The sequence below is a fragment of the Clarias gariepinus genome, chromosome 23, assembly GCF_024256425.1.
Source record: "Clarias gariepinus isolate MV-2021 ecotype Netherlands chromosome 23, CGAR_prim_01v2, whole genome shotgun sequence".
Lineage (NCBI taxonomy): Eukaryota > Metazoa > Chordata > Actinopteri > Siluriformes > Clariidae > Clarias > Clarias gariepinus.
Window position 1 is genome coordinate 12,913,832 of NC_071122.1, and position 23,159 is coordinate 12,936,990.

Here is a 23,159-nt window from a genome sequence, read left to right on the forward strand (position 1 = left end):
GAACCGGCCCTGTAGCTAAATAAATAAAATCCGCAATCACTCACTGACACGTTCCACTTACCCATTGCGGTTAATATCAAACTGGCAGTAAAGGCCAACACGGCTGCGATGGACGAGGCCATGCTGAACATCTCCTGCTCTCTTCTGTCTGAGCTCTCAAACGCTCCTTAGTCTTCTACTGTGACATGAGCTCTAGGAGCTGTGCAGCGCGCCCCTACACCGGGGTTGCCAGATCAATAGGTTTCCCCCTCTGTGGAATAGCATCACAGACATGCAAGTGGTTCGATGATAAAATTCATTTACCTTCTATACCGCCTATCCTTTGTCCCAGGAGCTTTAGGGAACGAGGCTGGGTGCACCCAAGACAGTGTGCCAATCCATCACAAAGCATGTCAAGTGCACACACTTGAAAAGAAACCAGACTACCCAGAGGAAACCCACATAGCCACGTTTTAAGTGGGGGGAACATGAATTGAACCCTGACCACAATGCCAACCACTATAACACCATGTCACCCAATTATACCTACTAAACACTTTATTAGGAACACTATAATAATGTTGAGTTGGAGCCTCCCTTATTTCTCAAGACAGCTTGATTCACTATCACAGGTATGTATTTAAGTTACAGTATATCCAGTAATAGGGAATGGGGGGGTGTCTCAGTAATTTTGGCTCAGGTTTCTAGGCTGCCATGTGGAAGGCCTGGGTTTAATTCCCGCCCAACTCCCAAACCCCAGACACTGGATGCAGTGCTAATCCGAAGCCAAGACAGAACAGGAGGGTAGACCCAGAAAGGGTAGTTGGTAAAACCTGTGCCAAGTTGTGTGTGGATCGGATGGCCTGCTGTGGCAAGCCCTTAATGGAAGCAGCCAAAAGGCTAACAACACGGGCAGTATGGGGAAGGCAACCTGTTTGTCAAATTTGAGATTCGGAGCGGAATCATGCTCAAAGTAGCCATTAGAAAACGTCTAAATCGTGGCCTAGCAATACTGTTAGGATGTGTGGCTTTCAAGTCTGTCAAGAAAACTGACACAAGACAGAATTCTGACCAGATCATAAAAGGAACAAGGAGGTTAATGTCTCTTTTTAATGGACCTTTCTAGTTACGCAGTTATTTGAGACTAGCATTTATAAATATAATCTAATCAACACGTCATTTTTCGATTTAATCACCTCCTTACTTTTACTCCACTCTACTTTTGCTTGTCTGATTATACAGCATGTTATCAGGCATATCTGATAAATCCATCTTGTTTATTTTAAAGAAGAAAAACTTTTTCCAACCTTGGCAACCCTGATCCAGGGTGTGGTTAGGTTTCGATTCTAGCGACACATTTCCATGACGAAATGAAGGCGAAAGAAAAAAAAAATCTAAATTAAACTGAACATATTGTACCAATTATCTTTTATAATGTAAATTATCCAGAAAATTTAAATTATACACATTTTTAATATTACCCTAATATCTTCAGAACGTTTATTTCCTAATCATTCCTGGTGGCTTATTTTAGAGTTACAGTACAGTGCAAACATTCATGTACATAAAATCTTGTATGCTTTAAAAAATAGAATTATGACGAGTAAAGGTTTGCAACTCTAACAAGATTATCTCAAAGGCATGAAAAACACAAACCTAACACACAAAAAAATGAACACCTTTGCCTTGTGCTGAATAAAAAGGTAAGAAATCCATGAAGAAGACGATATTATCAATATTGTATCAATATTGAATTAAAAACATTAAATTTTTTCCCATCCTGACATCCAGTAACAACTATAGGCAGGAGAATTTACCAGGATGATGCACCAGATAGCACACTAATTATAACCTAGTGAGGATTTGATGTAGCCAGTGCATATATCTCAATTTGGTGGACACGACAAGGACTGCAGAGATCCTGGAGAAACATGCAAAACTACAGAGACAAAAACTCGCACTCAGGATCAAACTCAGAACTCTGGATCACTACTAGTGATGTACAATGGATAATAATGTTAAATTTTAATTCTTATCAAAATATTTACATTCACAAACATTTTCAAAAGTTAGAAAGAAAGAAAATAACGGAAAAATAACAGCAACAACAAGAACAACAACAACAAAACGACTACACTGGCGCAAAGAAATTAAGACAGAAAAACATCAGCCAAAAGTAGTCTAGAAATTTGTTTTTATATTCAGGATGCATTGCCTGCATTGCCTTGCACATGCTTGCCTGCAGGTCATGCAGCTGTTTCAGTATTCCTTGAATCTCTGCTTCACCTTGGCTAGCATGCTGCACCTTAATCTGCAACTCCACTAGTGCAGCGTCAGCCATCTCCTGCAATCACATTCAAACAGGGCAGAATATTAGTTTTACATTTTAAACATGCAAATTATATAAAAGGTAACTTGCAATGTTTAAAAACATTGATTTTTAGAAGTAAAACTAAACATCCCATAGCCACTCACTTTCGAGTTCTTGATGTTCCTTATGCTCTCCTTCATTTTCTCCATCTCATTCTTGAGCTCCTCAGGAGACTCCACAATCTGAGACTTAAGTTAGGCTATTTCATCTTTTAAAGTGGCCACTTCTAGCTTCCTCTGGCTCTGTAGAAAAATAATAATAAAAAAAAAATGGTAAAAAAATTTTTTCAGCATAACTAATTTTACTAATCGGCCAATTAACAGCCTTTCTAAATTTAACTGGGTGTGATAGAGCAGAGAAAACACTAAAATCTGTAGGACAGGGGATTCTAGGAATATAAATTCAAGGTGTGCAATGCACCAGACCTACTTTCTACTGAAAGCAGAAACTGGCAAAGTATTATGGAACTAGAAGCAAGTCAAACCAACCAGTCTTGCAGTGTAGACATGAAAGCCAGGAAAGTTTAATTCGTTTTTAACCCCAGTCTTCAGATTCCATAAAAAAAAAAAAACAGAGTACTTGTTCCAATACACAAGATTACATAGCACTTACAGTAGTAGCATTCTCCCTCATTAACACTCCTGCTCCAGGTAATGATCTGTGTATTTACTGTAAGTATTCATGAAGTGAAATTTGCCTTTAGAAGTAAGATAGAAGTGATTTTGCTAGGAACCAATCCTAAAAATGGTGGTCTGGGTTGCTTCACAGCACACAGAGTAATGTGACTGGCCCAACTTGTCATGTTACTTACTACGAATGGAAATCACCAGTCATCTCCCGATTATGATATCATGAATCCTACTATAGGTGACATTGTTGTTGGTGTTTTGGCTGCTCCTGGCAAGGAGTCAGCTCAGCAGACACTTGGTCCGCACACACAAGCTTGGCACAGGTTTTATGCCGGATGCCCTTCCTGACAACCCTTCATAAGCATAACGATTTTATAAATATGCAGATTCAATATTGGATTGTTCCACATTTAATAATTTAAAAAAATAAATAAAATATAAAATGTTTAAATGCTTCCCTTGATATGTTATAAGCAATGGACTACATTAAACCAAACAATACAAAGTTACCTTAAATACAAGAGCTTAATATTTAACTTAAAACTAAATTAAAAAAACAAATTAACTCTCGCAGCCGGAGGTCTAAGGAGAGCTGATTGGCCGAGCTCTCTCAGTGGGGAGGGATGAAAGGTACTTAATGCTCCCACATTAATCACGGCTCTACAGCCAATTAGGGGCGTCTGTGAGCTCACGCAAGCGTAAGGAGCGGATAGCGCTGTTGTCCTGCACCTCCTGTAGGATTAAAAATAAATAAATAAATAAATAAAACAAAATGCCTCAAAAAGTCTTAAAATCCTACTTTTCAGTGAGCTCACAAGTTGCGTGGCTACGAACATGTGGGTGAATGCAGCTTTCAACATTGGCACACTAGTTCAAACGTGCGCAACTTAACTAAATCTTAACTAATAAATGAATCTAGTGCATATAGACCTGTCCAGTCAATCATGTCTCCCTTACACTTAAGCTGAACAAAAAGAATTAGGGCTGCAACAACGAATCAACATAATCTTTTAGGTAAATACGTCGACCTACATGGAGCGCATTGATGCAGCTGCAGAAGAAAAAAGAAAAATCTATAATGTGCAATAAGCATACTTGACCGACATCCCCAACTAGATCAGACTAAAAAGGAGCTTTGGGATAAACTTACAGGTTGCATTAAAGATAAACCACCAATTATTCATACATCACTACCTAATCAAGTTAATATTGGCCCTTTTGCAGCCTTAGATTTAGGATCCTTGGCATAGTGATTATATTGAAATGGATTTGTACATACCAGTTTCTGTGACAGTTCTGCGATTTCGCTTTTGCGTTCTGTGGTCTGTTCCTGGAGTGCACTCTGCAGGAACAGAGAAAAATAAATTGAGATTTTTAAGAACAGGGCTGTAAGGACAACCTCTCATAGATCATTTTTTCCTCTTCCTCATGGAGCTGCATGTTCCTTTCTACACCACCATGTCACCAGTCACCTTTTTTTTATTCATTATTTTTTAATTAGGAACCATTAGGTCACCAAATTTTGAGGCTTTCTAATACAGATAAGGGAGTATTTAATAATTTATACTTAATAAATAAAATGCTCCCACACACAAAGACATGGCCATTGGCAAATGCACAGTGTTGTGAAAGTATTTGCCTCTTCCTAATCCATCCCTTTTAAGTTAGGCATGGAGAAAAAAAAAAGTTCACTTTTTCGTAGGACTGTACAGTACATGTTTTTATTTTTCATGGTGTTTACTTGGCAATATAACGTAAGTTAGTTTGTAGCAGCTGATGCTTTCTCCATCGCTACTTGGTTATTATTTGCAATACCAAATTAAGTGATTAATTACACAAACCTCAGTCTGATATTGTAGTCCCATATGATTAATGGAAAAGGGTAGAATGATTCAAAGTAGAATTGATTTATGGGAGTAAAAAAGAGCTTTGCTTTCCCTCTTAAAACATATAGACCATTAGCATAAAACATTTCTAAACCAGCACACGGAACTCACCATCAAAGTTTAGAGAAAGATCTTACCACTTCCTGGCTTTCATGGATGGTAATGTTTTTCAGTTCAGTGAGGGCTGCGGCCAGTTCTTTAGTCTCTGCTTGCCGCTCTGGTGGGATGGTCCTGAGCAACATTCGTAAATATTAAAAAACTATAGAATGAAACAGCCCATAGCTACATACTGTATATGATATAGTAATGTAGAATAAGCCATGACCAGCACCTTCTGTCCAAAATCATTCAGGATACCTACATCAATTTCTCTATTTTTTTTTTCAGCATCTTTAATGCCTTTTGTGCAAAATTAAATGTGTTAAATAAAGGAATCAGTAAAAAGCAATGGTAAAAACACTCAACAATATCATTAACAGACCCCTGAAATTTAGCAATTCTAAACTCATAAAGACTGAAGTGTAAAAGATTTTATATATAAAAAGTTAGCTTTTTTTCTAATGAAAACTTAATACGATCCAAAAGTATCAATTCCACATTCTTGATGTAATGCCCAGACACGGTCATGCTTATTATACACAGAGGACTTACAAAAGCTTGCTGATGCACTGCAATTATTTCCGACCGATGTTTCCTAAACTGCAGGAAATTTTGGATTCCACTCAAAATAGTGATTGTTCTTTTTTGGCTCTGGAATAAGAAAAGCAGAGATTTTATGCAAGGAAAACACACCATGACTGTTATTTCACACATGAGAGGTAAATGATTCGTGAAAACACAATGCTTCTACAGCCACAGTACTCTTCCTGAAGCAGCTTTGCTGAAGGTCAGGAAAGAACTAAGAAACAGACTTGCAAACTGTATATAACTTTATCCCACATTGTCATATGGATCTTTCAATGCTGTGTACACATTATAAACACTGCATAAGTAAGCACAGTCTCTTTGCACATCACATAAAAGCTGTTTTACTATGAAAGCTTGATGACCATCTTACACAGTGACTACCTCCTCAATCTCAGAGGAATGACCTCAAGATCTGGGATCGTAATGTTTTTCAACTTGGTCACTTGCCAATCCACCAGCCCCATCACATGACCCCCAAGACATAGGAAGCAAACCAAGTGCATCCTTTTAAACTGCTGCTTATGCATTGGCACACTGCAAAGTAACACTTGCAGAAAAGTGCCACCTGCCCTAATGTCTAATGTTTAAAGAAAATCCTGAGTTATTCATTATTACATGCTATATAATTGGGCTACGGTAGGAGTTTTAGTTCAGATGTTACTTGGAATATTATAGCCAGGTAGTGCATCAGCCATAGATTAATCAACACAGAAGCATTCTAAAAAGCTAAAAACACTGAATATACAGTTCACTATTCAAGAAAGAAAATAATCATTCAGCCAAGTTAGTTGCCTAGCATGCTAATACATTACATTCCCTCGCCAACAACCCCATTTGCATCATTCTACTGGTGATGATGAGGAGGCTTATCTTTTTAAAATCTTTCCTTTGTCACTTTGGAAACTGACTCCTGCAGTTGAATTCCTTGATCTTGGACACTATTTCGTATAATTTGTGCAAAATATACAAGTAAGCTAATTAAGAATAATAGTAATAATGATATTAAACTATAATATTAAAAATACATTTTATAGTGTTAGTCAAAACATTTCTCTGTTTATTTTTTCATGTCTATTTGCAGTATCTGTACAATCTAGTGCACTTGGACCTGTCCTATAACAAGCTCACGGTCCTCGAGGGTGTTCACACTAAACTAGGCAACATCAAGACCCTGAATTTGGCCGGGAATCAACTTGAAATCCTGTCTGGTCTCAGTAAACTTCACTCTCTTGTGAACCTGGACTTGAGCAGTAACAGATTAGCACAGGTATTAAGAATTTCATCGGTTTGCAAAAATGTTAATTTACCAAATAGTGTTTAATTTGATTTACCTGTTAATAATTATTTTCCGCAGTTGGATGAAATTAAGCACATTGGAATGCTGCCCTGTTATTCCTGACTTCAGAATAAAGGTTCTGGTGCAGGTTTGTGGTTCATGGGTATGACTTACTCATGTGTAAGAAGTTTTAGGTAAAATAAATTCTTACAGTTTCTGGGCTTCTCAATGGACAGTACTGAAACTCTATCAAAAAAAAAAAAAGTTCAACAATCAACAGTGCTCATTACGGTGAAATGCTTATTGAAAAACCTAAGCCTAAACCACACTGTTGACACAAGAACTTCATTTTGAGGTGTTAAAGCATCCTCCCTACAGTTCCTGATCTTGCTCCATCAAACTTTAATTTGTTTGGTCCCCTAAAGCAGCCCTACGAGGACGAAGATTTACTTCTGGTGGAGACGTCAAGACAACGGTACATTTGTGGCTCACAGCTCAATCTAAAACATTTTTTAATAAGGGAATACAAAAGGCTGTTAACAGATGAAAAAATTGAGAAGCAAGGAGAATATGTAAAAAAATATGCATTTGTCTTTTCTAAAAATGAATTTAAATAAGTTCCACAGCCAGAGTGTGGATACATTTTGACTCACCCTCATAATAATTAAAACAATGTTTTATAATTGTCAATAAATGTTTTATTTCCAGTTCATATTGTTATTGGAAACTTTAACTAGATAGAATGAACTAGTTGTTGAAGGTTTGTTGAAGATGGCACAGTAACCACTGAGAAGGAGTTGGAAACTGTTGAAGTGCTGAAAGCCATTCAGAAAACCAAAGGAGTGAAAGACAGAACAGGTTGTTTAATGGCATAGTCTTTGTTGCTTTAATAGAGAAAATCTATCTAAGAAGATCAGTCTTTTAAAAACTGTTCCTCTAAAAGTAAGCTTGGTGTCTGTTTCCTCATGTGGGTGATTAACTTGACCCTATAGTTCCTCTTTTTTCAATCTTTTTTTGACTACAGACTTTACTGTAAGTACTTAAATTGGTATTTTACAGGAATAGCTTCTGCAGTACATCATATAAATTCCGATGCATGTGGAAACAAATCATTCATATGATGTAATTCACTGTAGCTGCATATTTAGTGCAACAAACTAGTACATTTAACTCTAAAAGTTGTGTGCTTTTCTTCCGTTTCAGATTAGTGATGTCCCCAGACGGACTGATGCAGGGCTAAATTCCTCATCCTCCAGCTCTGTCACTGCTGCACAGTGTTAAAAGTTTGACGTGTAGACGAACAGGTTGTTATTTAGATAACCCAGATCTGCTGTTTTTTTTTTTTTTATATATTGGCTATATTCGTTGCTTCAACTGGATGAATTATTCTTTTTAAGAAGTGCCACAACAGGCCTGGTGTCTTGGTGTTTATTGCATGTCTGTTGGTAACCTTGGTGATGGTGGTCAAAGTGCTACTAAGATAGGAGGTTTGCATCTAATTGCTGGAGCTTGACAGACTTTCTCAAATGTTATAACCGCAACTCAAGAATATAGAAATATGTCAGCAATAATTTTTTGTGTTTTGTTAAAAAAATGTAAACATACTTACATTAATGCACATTAGCAGGAGGAATATATATATTTAGATCTTTTTACATTTCCAAAAGCAAAAAAAAAAGGACTAATACATTTTGAATGCTTAGGTGTTTCGGGTGACCTCTTCTGGCCAGATGTGATATTGCTATGATACTGTATTTACAGCTGAAATTCAGGACTCCCAGGGCTGTGCAACATGGACACAAATATCATGTGATATATTATTGCATATATTATTATTGCTTCTATTATTGCATATCATATTATGCGTTGCATAGGGCACTGGCGGCTCAGTGGTAGGTGTTTCGTCTGCCTTGCCGAAGGCCTGGATGCAGTGCCGGTCCCAAGCCTGGATAAAATGGGAGGGTTGCATCAGGAAGGGCATCCGGCTTAAAACCTGTGCCAAGTTGTAGTGCGGACTGGGTATTCCGCTGTGGCGACCCTTTGTTGGTAGCAGCTGAAAGACCAACAACCACATATTATTGCATATAAGACTATGAATATTATTATTCATTGTGATTGTAGCATGTAAAAAAATAGATGCCTGAAAAGTTATAAACTGCATCAATTAATTTTTTCCTTTGGATTGCACACATGACATGTTTTATGAACACTCAAGAAATACGTTAAAGCTCTGAGAAACAGTTGTGGCTTGTTGAAAGGCCCCTTTGTACTGTATATTGTAGACAGTTGCAGTACCCATGTCAAAAAATTATATCACTGTGTTAAATATTATAAGAGTACGTTACTTATGACGATCACCCTTATGATGAATTATCTCTGAAAAATATGCCCTTTTTCAATTAAATAAAAAAGACACCATTTACAGATCAGCCATAAAAATACAGTGCACAACATAAAGCCTAGTATTTTGTAGGGTCCCCTTGTGCCACCTGGGCACTCTGGGGGCATGACTCAATGTGATGTCTGGGATGTACTGCTGTGTCTGGCACGAGAACGTTGGCAGTTCTTTTTTTTAATCTTTTTTTTTATCCTTTGGGTAGAGTGGATTGAAAGATAGGGCCGCCGTGGATCTGACATTTTTTTATGAAGAAGGGAAGGCCTTTGGTCCCTGTCACAGGTGCTCATGATGTCACTGGTTTACTGGTATATAATTGATAGTCAATGTATTGTGGTATTAATATTAATGTTGATCTGTGTATAGAACTGAAAGGATTTGTGCAGGTGTTTTAAAGGAACTGATATAACTTAGTATCTGATATGGTTTAAGATATTCCCCTTTCCACTTCTTATTCCTGTTACACAACCTGTAGACCACAAAAAGGTTTGTGAAATATATTATGTCTGTGATCAAATTGTAATTTAAAAATCACCCAAACTCCTGACATCTTCTTCATTGCCATGGGAATCACTTAAGACATGTTTAAGAGAGCAGATTATTAAAAAAAATAAAATAAGAATGAGAAATGAACAGATCAAATATTGAGGCTAAAATTACTAGGGTAAAGCTCTCGCCAGCTTTACTAGAACAATGTCTATTAGTGAAAACTCAATAAATAACCCTAATCCTAGCTTGTCAGTCACAGTCACCGCTCAAACATGGCTTGCATCTCAAACTGTCGGTTTAAAAGAAAAAAGAATATGTAAATTTGTACAAACATTAAAGGATAGCTCTCATGTTTAAATTATGCAATCACAGTAGGTGCTCAAAGTGGTCACCATTATCATCCAGGCTTATGATTTCGGCAAACTACTGTATGAACAACATTAACAACATTGACTACAATGTTCTCAGGGAGTGCTTCGTTCCTCCCATAATACAGCCAGTGTAAAACTTTATTGGGCCCCTGTGTGTGTGTGTGTGTGTCTGTGTCTGTGTCTGTGTCTATCCATGATTAAAAACATTTTGTTCACGTCACCAATGAAATAACATTTATTTGGTTTTTGGTTTATTCCAGATAAGGACTCAACTTACTACCTGTTCAGCTTTGGAGATCAATTTTGAGCAGAGACATGAAAGTTCTGGGTCAGTTTTTGTTTTAGATTTAGCATGTGTTTGCCTTACATTGAGTAGATTTACATATAGAAAATGTCATAATTGCAAAAAGGCAAATAAATACCTGGCAATCCGCACTCATGTAATTTGATGATAAAGTTCTAAACAATATTTAGCCTTCTTTCTAAATACATGGGTTCTGCTCTACGACCTGTCAAAAATTATTCTAATTATTTTTTTTGCTTGCAAAAATAACTACTATTAAGACGGTGGTGTTCCAGCAGCTTGGATTAAGAAAAGTGCCGATATGTTTATTATTGAACTAACAATTCTAACAAGGGATTTAAAATGTAATAAACTGCTGTTTACCTGACTTCTTGAATTATATGGAAATCAGATAAGAATACTATTAATATAAACATGCTAACTGATAAAATCACATGAACACAAAACCACTCCTAAAGCTTTATGGAAACATAAAAAGAGAGTATGTGTGTACATGAGTACTTTAATGCATGTTTATTTCCCAAGCTTTTGATATAAATCGTTGATCATATAAGGACTAGTTTTAAGGTGTAAACCAAGCAATTTAAATCTTTGTGGATATTTGTAGATAATTTAAATCTGCAGTATAAACACTCCTCACACACTCTTTTGATCCTCACACACTCTTTTGATGCCTTGCCCTTGCCTTATCTTGGAAAGGTTTAGATTACATTAGATTGGTTAGTAACGTATACTGTAGCACTTTTTCACATCAATCTATAAAACTTTGCCTTCAAAAGTAAGTGACCAACCTATAAAAGCATATAAGTCACACAACAGTGTCCACGTTTAGGTACACAGTATTAAAACATAACTAAGGTAACAAATAAAGTGTCGTTATTTTTAAATGAGGATCAAGAGATCTATTGTGACTGAGTTTTTATTTAGGAGGAGATGCCTTGGTATCCTTACCAAAAGAGTCAATTGGGGGTCGTTAGCGATAGTTACAAGTTCAGTAGCATACAACATATAGTTGTAAGTTTTTTCTTTTTTATTATCCTTTTGTAAATTTTAATTTATTGTTTATTTTTCTTTCTTTTCCTTTTATTTTTTTCTTTTCTCTGATTTTTTTATATATGTATTTTTTTTCTTCTCTTTTGCCTCCCCTCTTGTATTGGTGCATTTGAAGTCTTCTACATTGCCTTTGTGCAACAAAATGTCCCTTTTACACTGCATAATGATAGACTTTTAACCCTTTAACGTTTCTGGTGCTTACCATTGCAACAATCCCTATGGTTCTAAACTCGCTATTGCTTCAGTATGCTGCTGTATTCACTGGCAACAGGTCGATTAGCCTAGCATAGGTAAACATCTTTGTCACCACATTACAGCAAAACTACTAAATGCATGCTTTTTATTTTACTACCATGAGTCTGAATACACTTGTGTGGGTGTTAGTTACGGTTCACTGAGTTAGAGATATAGTTCTTTCAATGTTATTTATGAACTAGATTGGTGATCAACTTTAGTAACCGGCCAACAAACCAGTTTCCTATTTGGGCACAATCTTACCTGTTGTCTCAACAAATACCACTGTAAAAGGTTGGACCAACAATACAATGTTTATTATTTTAACATTTATCTAGTATTGATATAAAGTAGAACCCTGGCTTACGGGCATAATTCCAGTGGGCTCATATTCCAAAACACTTGTAAACCAAACCAAATTTTCCCATAAGAAATAATGAAAACTCAAATTATTCGTTCCCCAGCCCAAAAAAAGAAGTACATTAAAATTATTAACACAAAATATAAAGTAAACTTAAAACGAATTAACCTGCCATTTACTTAAAAAAGTACAAATAAATCCCGACAGTGTTTCCGTTTGTGCGAGGAGGCACTGTGTATGTGTGTGAAGCTAAAGTAAAGAGCCCCTCCCCCTCTTCCTCATCAGGATGCTCTCTATGGTGCAGGAGTAGAAATTCCTGAGCAATTCCTACATAAGTTGCTATTGTCTTCTGTTACATGTTTTTTTATTTAATCTACAATGCAATCTGCTGATGTGTGCTTTTAATACACCTGGACCCTTGAAGGTGTGCACACAATCAATGTAAATGCAAAAAAGGAATGTTCAGAAGGCACAAACACTCTTCTAATGAAAAGAAATTATCTTGTCCAGAACAAGTTTCTCTGCCAGTGCAGCTTTTGTAAAAGCAATGTTAATATTATTTGTAAAACTATTTAAAATAACCTGTAAGTTCAAGGAAACATAATCTATAAGGAAAAAAAAACACCATTTACCCAGGGGTAGTGGGGTGTTGGTGTACTATAAATCACATGATTACATCTCACTAAAGGTAAATTGCTGGCTTAACTTAATTTTATTAGTTTATTCCCTCTGTGTCTTAAAGGTTTTCAAGAACACAATTTTACCAATTTTTGTTATCTCAACAAATACAACTGTAAGAAGTTGGACCAACAATGCAACTTTATTTCATTCAACATTTATCTAGTTGGATTTTTTATCCTATTGTGTTTGTGTTTAAATAAGTGGTGTACAATATGGTAGAGAATGCTACAAACAAACAAAAATAGCACATGCATTTTGACATTATAGGTAAAGTAGCAAAGATATCTGAATGTGTGGGTCTGAATGAAATTTTCATACAGTTGGAATGCAGATAATTTGGTATCACATCAATATATGTATGAAGTGATTATAATTTTTTAACTGCTATATAAACATACACTATGAGCAGAACCAAAATTGACATAATAATTCATATACTTTCAAAGACAACATTGAAATTCATGTTATCATGTTAATGAACTGCATGTGCTAATGAAACTGATGTTAGCGTTTGACATTGAAACAGATATTAGCATAGCCACTGTCTGTGTGGATTACCATTGTGTTGTTTTACATTAAATTAACCAGATGTTTACTAAATGGGGTTTTTATACAAATAAGCTAATAAAACATTTGTAGATGAGCCTTAGTCTAACTGTGAAGTTAAATATTTCATTTTTCAACCAGTTTTTGTAGTGCGGGTTTTCTAATAGCAAGATTATTATTACAGTTAAATCTAAGATTGCGAGCATAATTCGTTTCAGGAAGTGTGTTTGTATATCAAAACATGCGTCTACCAAAGCCAATTTCCCAATACGACAATAATGGAAAATCTGATGATTAGTTCCACAACCCAAAAATATTCATATAAACATAATTAATACAAAACAAAAGTAAAAATAAAACAAATTAACCTGCACTTTACCATTGAAAAGAATCCGAGTCCAGACAAGAAAGTCAGACAAGAGAGTAGAGGAGAAGGATTGGGCCACTGTAGGGGACGATTTTCACACACACACACACACACACACACACACACACACACACACACACACACACACACACAAACAGAATTGCTGCTGTAGGGAAACGTCTTTAACAAGAAACCTCTCTAATGACACTTGCTTTTGCCTCCTTTTGAGGAAATGTGACATTGCATTGTCGTTAAACAGATTTATCTCCCGCACTGCGACAGCCTTTTTCTGTCAAATACGTAAAAAATGCTGTTAATTTCAGTAGAGAGACTATTTTATTATATTTGTAACTGTAAAATTTTCTTAGAAGTGTCTGATGAGGGATTTAGTGCATTTTCAGTATCTAGTTGATGAATTTGTTACTCTGAATTAGTTAGTTTTGTTTTATATAATTTATTCCGATGCCCTTGATATGATAAAACACAACCTCTTATACTGTAAATCCTTTTAATGTTTCCCAGAGCAGTCCTGATGATGTCTCTGGCTTATCATTGCTTTAAAAAAACATTTCCAGTTGCGAGCTCATGAAATCAATAAACTTAGGGTCTTCGATTAAATGAGGGTCCATCCTCCATAAAGGGCGATTAAAAGATGTTTGATCAAGGTCTACGTCAAATGAAACTGGGGTAAATCAGTATATCATGAATTTTAGAGTTTAGGATATTAGATATAAGATTACTTTCCACTAGATACAAAATCAGTTCAGGTGTATACATTATGTACATGTGAGTGAAATGTATAATCTCTTTCCGCTGGGTACATAAGTCTACCAAATTAGAATTATTAATAAAATTAAAAAAATTCAGAAAATTTCTTGATTTAGATTGTGGAGAGATTTTAGGTGATGATCTATCTAGAGATGTGTTAAGAACACAGTTAAAGTCCCCACCTATAACAAGAGTTGTTTGGGAAAATTTAGGATTGAAAGAAAAAAACTTTCAAAAAAATTCTGGTTGATCATAATTTGGATTTTTAAATGTGATAATGTCTTACTTCTCTTAGCCGGATGATTTAATCCTTTAACATTCCACGAGATAAATTTGAGACCCCTTCTGCTACCCTGAGTTGTTATTTTTTGCTTGATTGAAAAACAGGACAATAATTGTCACTGCTTGTTTACTACTTTGGAGTATTTTAAATAGGCCCTCATCCCACGCTCCCCAAAACTTTAATCTCGTGAATCTAGCTGACTAACTAGAACTCACAGCATGATATGGAATCACACAACAAATAAGTAAAAGATAATAACAAATAAATAAATAAAAATAAAAATTATTTTAAATAAAACCTAACAGATACCTTCAAAAAGGGTCAAACCTTAAACTTCCAGAAACTCGTATTAGCACGGCTCCGTAATAGGAGTTCAAGAAGAGCATCTCCAACTAAAGAGTCTTTATCAGGATCGGTAAAGTAAAACTCTTTGCCTTTATGAGAAACCCTCATTTTAATGGGGTATTGTGGTTCATATTTAACTCAAAATACGGGTTTATCCTTCAGCAATTCCCTCACACGTTCGAAGAGTGCATGTCGCTTTACCACAGCAGGGGGATAGTCGGAAAAAATGTTAATTCTTTGGCCCCTGAAGACAATCTGCTGCATCCTGGCTGCCTTTTGCATTATTTCTTTCATCTTGTGGACATAGTGCAAGCGCAAAATGATGGCTCGAGGTGGTTCATTACTTCCAGAGCAGGCGCATAGAGCTCGGTGGGCTCGGTCAACGAGAGGGTTTTTTCTAATGAGAAGGCCTCTGTGAGGAGTTGGGAAACTAAATCTTTAGGCTTCACCCTGAGCTCAGCGCCTTCTTTAATGTTAAGTAAACAAATATTTTGTCTTCTGCTTCAGCTTTCAAATCTGTAAGTGTGAACTTTTATCGTAACTTAAACCTCTGCAATCGCCGCGCGATTTTTTAAATGCAGACAGTTCCACTATTACATTTAGGCATTTGGCTGACGCTCTTATCCAGAGCGACTTACATTTTTTATCTCATTACACATCTGAGCAGTTGAGGGTTAAGGGCCTAGCTCAAGGGCCCAACAGGGACAACCTGGTGGTTGTGGGGTTTGAACCTGGGATCTTCCGAACCGTAGTCCAATGTCTTAACCACTGAGCTACCCCTGGCCCTATAATAGCGAAGGCCAGTTGCTTAATCTTCGAGTCTATGATTTTCCCAATCTCTGACTTACCTGTAATTGAAACAAGTTCCGCGCGGAGGGAAGAAATCGCGTTGAGGATGACTGAACTACCTGCCTCTGAAACGTCTTCTTCTGGCGTTTCTTCCGCATAAGAGCCAGAGGATATCACAGCCTGGTCCAGAGATTTGCGAGTTTTAGCTGGCATATTTAGAAAACTGAACAGATTAAGTCCTGAAGTCAGATAGTAGTTTCTAGAAAGTGAAACTATAATTTATTCTGTGGTCACATTAACTAAAAAGATGTTCTGGCAAAGTTATATTAGATTTTTTACGGAGCCGTCGTGAAGTTTATTTGGTCATAGCTGACCGCTGTTGGAACTGTGCTTGATTTTCACAATGACAAGTTAACTGGTAATCTTATTAAAGCATTGTGTTTGTGCTGCAGACAGATTAAATTTTAACCTGACAGTTACATGACTTTAAATGTTCACTAAAAACGTATATTAATGTTAATTCATTAAAAGCATAGGCTGGGGTTACAGAACACTAACATTAAATCTAACGTGGGCCAAGTAATGTGGCCTCAGTCCTGTTAGGTTGCCTCAGTATAATACTGTAATTAGTGGAAATACACCAGAACATGCTATATAACACTAACTGTTTCGAATAACCTCCAGCCTAACAAATACATTTAATTTAATTGAGTTCAATTCAATTTTTATTTGTATAGCGCTTTTAATAATTGTCATTGTCGCAAAGCAGCTTTACACAGTCAAAAGAATTATATACGTTTGTATGAAATGTGAATGTGTATGAATCAAAATGGTCAGATTTTAATTGACATTACTTATACAGAGTAAGGTATCTTTACTTCCCTAGTGCAGTCTGATAGCATGAGTTTTGTAAAGAGGGTAGATTAAAGGGGTCATACAGGCCTACATGCACTTTTTTAAGCTGTTTGGACTGAACTGTGTGTTAGGAGAGTGCGTACACAACCACTCTACGATGATAAAGAGCCGCCCAGTGGTTTTCTTTTCATTTATTACAATAACATACCCCTTCTGAAATCAGGCCAATCGCAAATGCCTGTCGATGTGACGCCACACCACAAGAGGCCGCTCCTACACTAGTTGATTGTGAAATATTGGTTTAATGTCATGTTTAATCTCACCTCCTAAAGCCTCTTGCAAAGAATGGCTGAAGCGTTGGAGTTGTTCTTCAGACAGAAGTCTTTTTCCTCTCAATAGAGTGGAAATAAAGTTCACAGCTGTGGACACCTCGACTTTCATCATGAAATTTTTTTCAAAAACTGCAAAATATCACAAAACACGTTCAAATGGTAATTTGAAAATTAGCTCATGTAGAAGTTAGCTTTTTAGCACTTTCCCTCTATTTAAAATAAAGAAATAAATTACAACTCACCTCCTCCAGACTCACGTTGTACACAAATGTACTCGCTGTACATTAATGCTCATACTAATTTTTTTTTATGATTTCAATAACAGGTAACCAATCAGAATGCGGTGTAAATTCTGCAGCCAATAGGAGGGCTCAGAGAGGACGCTGTCTGCGTAATGCAAAGCGCGTTCACGACGCTGAAATGGCGTCCTCTCTGATCTCTCCTATTGGCTGCGGTTTTCACACCGCGCTCTGATTGGTTTCTTATACTTTATTTAAAAACAGCGTCCTTTCTGGTCTCTCCTATTGGCTGCAAAATTCACACGCGCATTTATAAATCAGACCCACATGGGGTGACTTTAATTTTTTTTCCTTGTGCTGAATAAATGTTATTATAATTTTATTTTATTTTCCCCGAGGAGCATGAATGATATTTACGATAACTAATCAGTAGCTCTTCCTGAAACAAAGTTATTTAAGTATACGGGGCTTTTTTTTTAATAGCCATGTAGCGTTACAGGTGTTCTGGGAAATTCAAGTTCCCAATGTTTCCCCGATCACGCTCACTTTGCGCGGCGATTTAAACCATGACTTCACCCACTACCTAACAACAAGGATTTTCCCTGTTTCACTTTCAATTTAATGTCTTTTACAATCTTGTTGAATAAAAAAATATTAATCTACACATATTAACGGTTGTACTGAGTGGCTAGCTCTGAATCTGAGGATCATTTTTTTTAGTAATTAATGCCAGCCCGTCTAACAGGCAATCGTCTAAAAACCAGCGCTATGGCAATGACACGTTATTTAAAGCATTTAGTTCTCTTCACAATAAAACGTGAATACATACTGTAAACATATTACAAATACTAAAATACAAATGCCAAAAACGATAATAAATACAAAGCAACAGTATAAACGAAAGCATTAAATATTCCAAACATACACAGAAGCACTACATACTAATTTGCATAACACCGCCTGCAATATGCTGGGAGAACAGGAGTGCCGTAATGATCATAGTATTCGTAGACATACATTCCACTATATCTTTTCAAATTGCTCACGTTTGATAAAAAGTTAAGCATGCCTTAAAATGTCACATTAAAGATATGTCCTTACAATTTATTAATGTTTCATTGCTTATTAGGCAGCGCGTGACAGAAAATGTGCTGTCAAAAAGCAAGTTCTCGATATTTTAATCTATGGTAATATGGATTTAACTGGTTTATGTATTGCCTTTCACAAGGTTGTCTGTCCCGTTGCTAACTTTACACGGTGCAATCTTATTAATATTTTTAATCCATCCGACGCACTTTAAGTCTATTTTAATTTGTGTCACGGCAAACAAACGGTATCTTTCTGGAGCCGAAAAAAAAGATAGAGGAGAAAAGCAGAGAAATAAAAGCAAGCTCAAACTGAAGGTATGTTTTGCTGTACATAATGCATTATATTATTAGCACTCGTTTTAATAAATGCAGTGATGCCCATGATCACAGACAGACTTGTGTCACATACAGTACGGTCTGTATGAGTAGGGTTGCTAAGGTTGTAGAGTAAAGAAGCATATAGTCTAAAGGTGTAGTTAATGTCTGTGCAAGGTAGCAGTAGGACCACCATGCAAACCAAAAAAAAAAACCATCTACAGAAATATAAATCACATAGCCCATGGCTTAACAGAGCATAATATGTTTTTCATTATTGTTGCAGTCACAATTTTATTTTGGAACAGTTTGCTTATACATATGGTTTAAAAAAACAAAATTGCTTATGTCTAAGATTCCTTTTGTCAAGCAAAAAAAAAAACAAAAAAACAGACTTTAGAAGAATATTATCAATCACCATTTATTGCAGTAATGTACTGCATTTGCCCCTTTAAGAATAAAGATGTAAATTCAACAGTACATGACTTTTTAACAGTCTGCTTTAGGATATGCTTCTTTGCTTTGGTTTACTCAAATACAGTAGCATTAATGCTTTTTAGGAAATACAGAAAAAATAACAGTTATTCAGCACAAGAAAAAACTTCCTTATCGACCATTGTATAAATAATGTAAAAATAATAGCACGACAGAGAACATTAAACATAAAACAAAATGTATTTACAGATTTCATAGTGGAAAAAAAATCAAATACAATAGGTGCTGTTCCAAATCGCGGAGCTCCGGCACAAATGAAACCCAGATCAGCTAAATCTCAGGTCCCATATTCATGTGTTTAGTTATTGGTTTAAATTGCATATATGTGCATATGCTTGTTACTCAATAAGAGTCGTTCTCGATGAAATATATGTAATATGAAATAGGTTTTTTTTTTAATTAATTGCATTTGATAGTATTCGATCTCTGACTTCATGCAGTGCTTTAATGTGTAAACCAGGAGGTCCCCGAGCACTGAGAGGTGCTGCTCTGGCAGTTTAGGGGAGAGAAAAAAAACACACGGAACGTATTTAAAAAAATCACCGCTTTTCACCGTGCTGAAAAAACACATAAAATGAACAATGAACCAATTTAAACACCTAATTAATAATAAACCCCACTTCTATTAGTTGGCAGTAACTCTATGCGCTAGAGAAAAGGGATGTTTTCTACTTACAGCTCGCATATTTCGGCTTTAGGTATAAAAGTTTAGTGAATTGAACTGGGCCAAGAGATGTTTCATTAAATGTATATTTTACAGTGATAAACCATCATCCAATATCTTCTCGTAGTATTGATTGCATTGGCAATGAGCAGTTTTGGCAGTGACCAACATTATCAAGGCATCAACCCATCGCATGGCACTGGGACACACACACACACACACACACACACACTGTAAACCAGATCAATTGTCCCGGAAAAATTAAGTTTTCCCAATGTTTTCCCCGGTCGCACGCACTGTCCGGAAAATTAAATTTCCCCGGTTCGCGATTCAAATCGTGACGTCACCCCCATCTAACGCCGTGCGTGCGAACGGGGATTTTTACGATTTCTCTACGGTTGTTAAATTAAACAAATAATCTATGTAAAATTATCTGTCGTTTTGCTATATCTGTACTTTTATCTTTTTTATTATTTTAATTTAAGTTTGAAATATCTATAATGTAGTTTTGACTAGTTAAATATAGCTAATTTAGGAAAGAAAGAAGAGATGAAGATGAAGTCCGCTTGAATTGGAATTATGACTAGTCAGACTTAAATTGTTGATATCTTAAACAGGAATTGTGGATAGTCATAATTTAGTTGCAGATATCAACATTTGACATTGTGGATATCTACAACTGAATTAAAGGTACAGTATCTGTGATGAGAAACTCTATACACATGAATAGGAAAAGTGATATCAATCGTCCTAGGAAGAATTAGGTTGTGGATACCTGAAATGACAATTGCGGATAGGAAGAATGCCAGTCTTTGACTGGGAATGTTAAATGTTAATTAATCTTATTTTAATGTTAGTTCAAATTCACTCAGAGACATATGGCAAGGTAATACAGTAAACAGAAGGTTTTAAAAACACTTTTTAAACAGGGTAAGCATATTTTTCTGGTTAACATATGTAATACATTTCAAGCTTCCATACTTCAATGCAGATAAATTATTAAATTTAAAAGGCTATTACAATATGTTTTGTGTCCTTGACCTATGCCAATTATGTGTTTGTTGATCGAATTAGTATGTCATGAATTTCAGTAAATAATGTTCTCCCATCACATTTGAGCAAGGATGTATATGTGAGATGATTGAAAGTCATTCAAATACATAGTTACACATGAATAACTATAAGTTTGGTGTCCTATAACTGCTACATCTGTGTTTGATACATACAAATATTGTTTAACAGGTCTGGAGTGTTTAAATGTCTAGAGAAAGAAAAGTGTCAATCAACGTAGGCAGTAGAGTTACAGTAGTGCTAATCAAATATAAAGTATAATTAGCATAAGCTAATAATATAAATATAAACTAATATCAGATCTATCCTTGCACATCACTAAAATACTCAAGTAGTAGTGTTGTCTGCACAACAGACTGTCAATTACTACCCAGCAAACATTAGTAGGGTTAGTAGGGTTAACGTTAGGCTTGTCCTAAAAAGAAACTCTCTTTTTAATAGATATGGTATGGGGTTCCCAAGAACAAAAATGAAACCTACAGACAGTATCAGAATAACAGCTAAACACAACTTAGTGTTACTTAAGGCAGCTACTGTAGTGGCTCAGGTTTGCTACAGTATGTTAAAGGTCTTAACCATAATTAACCTTTTTGGATCACTTCTATGAACTTAATTTTTTAATAATATGTTTCTTCTTTTCTTCGTTTGTAGTTCATGAAATTATATTAAGGTGCAATTTGTCTTACAGGGTCACATAATGAAGACATCTGTCAGACAGAGAATTCAGGTAAACTTCTCCAGGCCTTCAGGCAGAACCGAAAGAGGCATTGTGTTTTTTCTTTTGTCATTTATATAATACATTTTTTTGTAAACATACTGTACAGTCATGGAGCTGTTCATTTATTAAGGTGTCCTTTCTTACCATAACTAACTTTGAATTATTATTTTTTACACTTCTGTATACTGTACTATACAAAAATACTATATATACTATATAGTATTTTTCCAGTTCCAGAGGACATCCCAACGTATGTGAGAAACCTAATGAGAACACAGCCTAATATGTAAACACATACATTTCCCTAAATCTGAATTCATACAGTTACAAATGTAGAGGCTATAATGCATGTCATTACACAGGCACATACAAAAATATGGCTTAAGAAAAGATGCTTTTGAAAACATTTCTGCATAAAGAAAAACTTCTATAAAGAGCAATAAAGAGTAATTCAATAAACAGTCAATATTTGCAGTGATTTCAAAAGGTTAAAATTAGGAGTTTTAGGCACAGATTTGTAAAGTTTTATAGGAAAACAGCTGTTAGGTTTTACTGAGCGTGCTGGAGAATATGAGTTCTTCAGGTAACTTTCTCACACTTGCTCCTTTCTATTTTAATGCAAATCCCAACAACGTACATTTTTGTTTCCATCTGAATTTTTTTTCTTTATAGCCATGCATATATTCTCCTGTAATGTTATTTATTTACTAATTTAAAGTAAAAAATTAGTTAATTAAATTTATATATGGCAATAATTATGACACAATAAACATAAATAACGAAATTAGCATATAATATGGTGCCTAAGACTTTTGATAGTACTGTATATCTGCTTACATTTACATTTACATTTAGGCATTTGGCAGACGCTCTTATCCAGAGCGACTTACAAAAAGCTCGAGCACAGGTTGATACTAACGGTGAGTAAAGTAATTGATCTTTAAGATGGTTTACACTATTTTCAGATCTGATTGTTTTTTAATTCTCTTTTGTCCATTTCTTAGATAGCAATGTATCATTCAGAATCAGTTAATGTCACTTAATATTATTCTTAAACTAAAAGTGTAGCAAGTGCAGGCATGATTTCTTTAATTAATGTGTTTCGCACATAGCTGAAGGAGGTAGAAGAGCAGATCCTGATGAAGAATGGTGTCCAGAGTGAAAAAGGGAAGGGATTTTCCAAGAAGGTTAGTTATTAAGATGAAACTAGACATTATATCTTAGTTCATGAGCCAGACATGCTTTAGAAATGTAATAGTTTATTAGCTAGTATTGTGGCAAGGCTGGAGATTTATTTCTTAGATATGTTCACTTAATATATATACAGTGATGTGAAAAACTATTTGCCCCCTTCCTGATTTCTTATTCTTTTGCATGTTTGTCACACAAAATGTTTCTGATCATCAAACACATTTAACTATTAATCAAAGATAACACAAGTAAACACAAAATGCAGTTTTTAAATGATGGTTTTTATTATTTAGGGAGAAAAAAAATCCAAACCTACATGGCCCTGTGTGAAAAAGTAATTGCCCCCTGAACCTGATAACTGGTTGGGCCACCCTTAG

The 23,159-nt window shown here is 35.6% G+C and overlaps 1 protein-coding gene and 1 long non-coding RNA gene across 2 annotated transcripts in view; both read right to left on the reverse strand.

Annotated features, from left to right (window-relative positions):
* LOC128511448 (protein shisa-5-like) overlaps nt 1-200 on the reverse strand; it is a 31,971-nt gene extending 31,771 nt beyond the window's left edge. Inside the window, exon 1 of the mRNA XM_053484325.1 lies at nt 62-200. Within this exon, the coding sequence (XP_053340300.1) occupies nt 62-131 (70 nt within the window). The 5' untranslated portion in view covers nt 132-200. The remainder of the gene's footprint in view (nt 1-61) is intronic.
* Nucleotides 201-2,207: 2,007 nt separating this feature from the next.
* Nucleotides 2,208-5,040, reverse strand: LOC128511450 (uncharacterized). Its single transcript, XR_008356179.1, has 4 exons — nt 5,003-5,040; nt 4,259-4,321; nt 2,455-2,592; nt 2,208-2,323 (listed from the first exon to the last, which is right to left on the reverse strand). It is a non-coding gene; the product is annotated as an uncharacterized LOC128511450 (long non-coding RNA).
* Between the last annotated feature and the right edge of the window lie 18,119 nt (nt 5,041-23,159).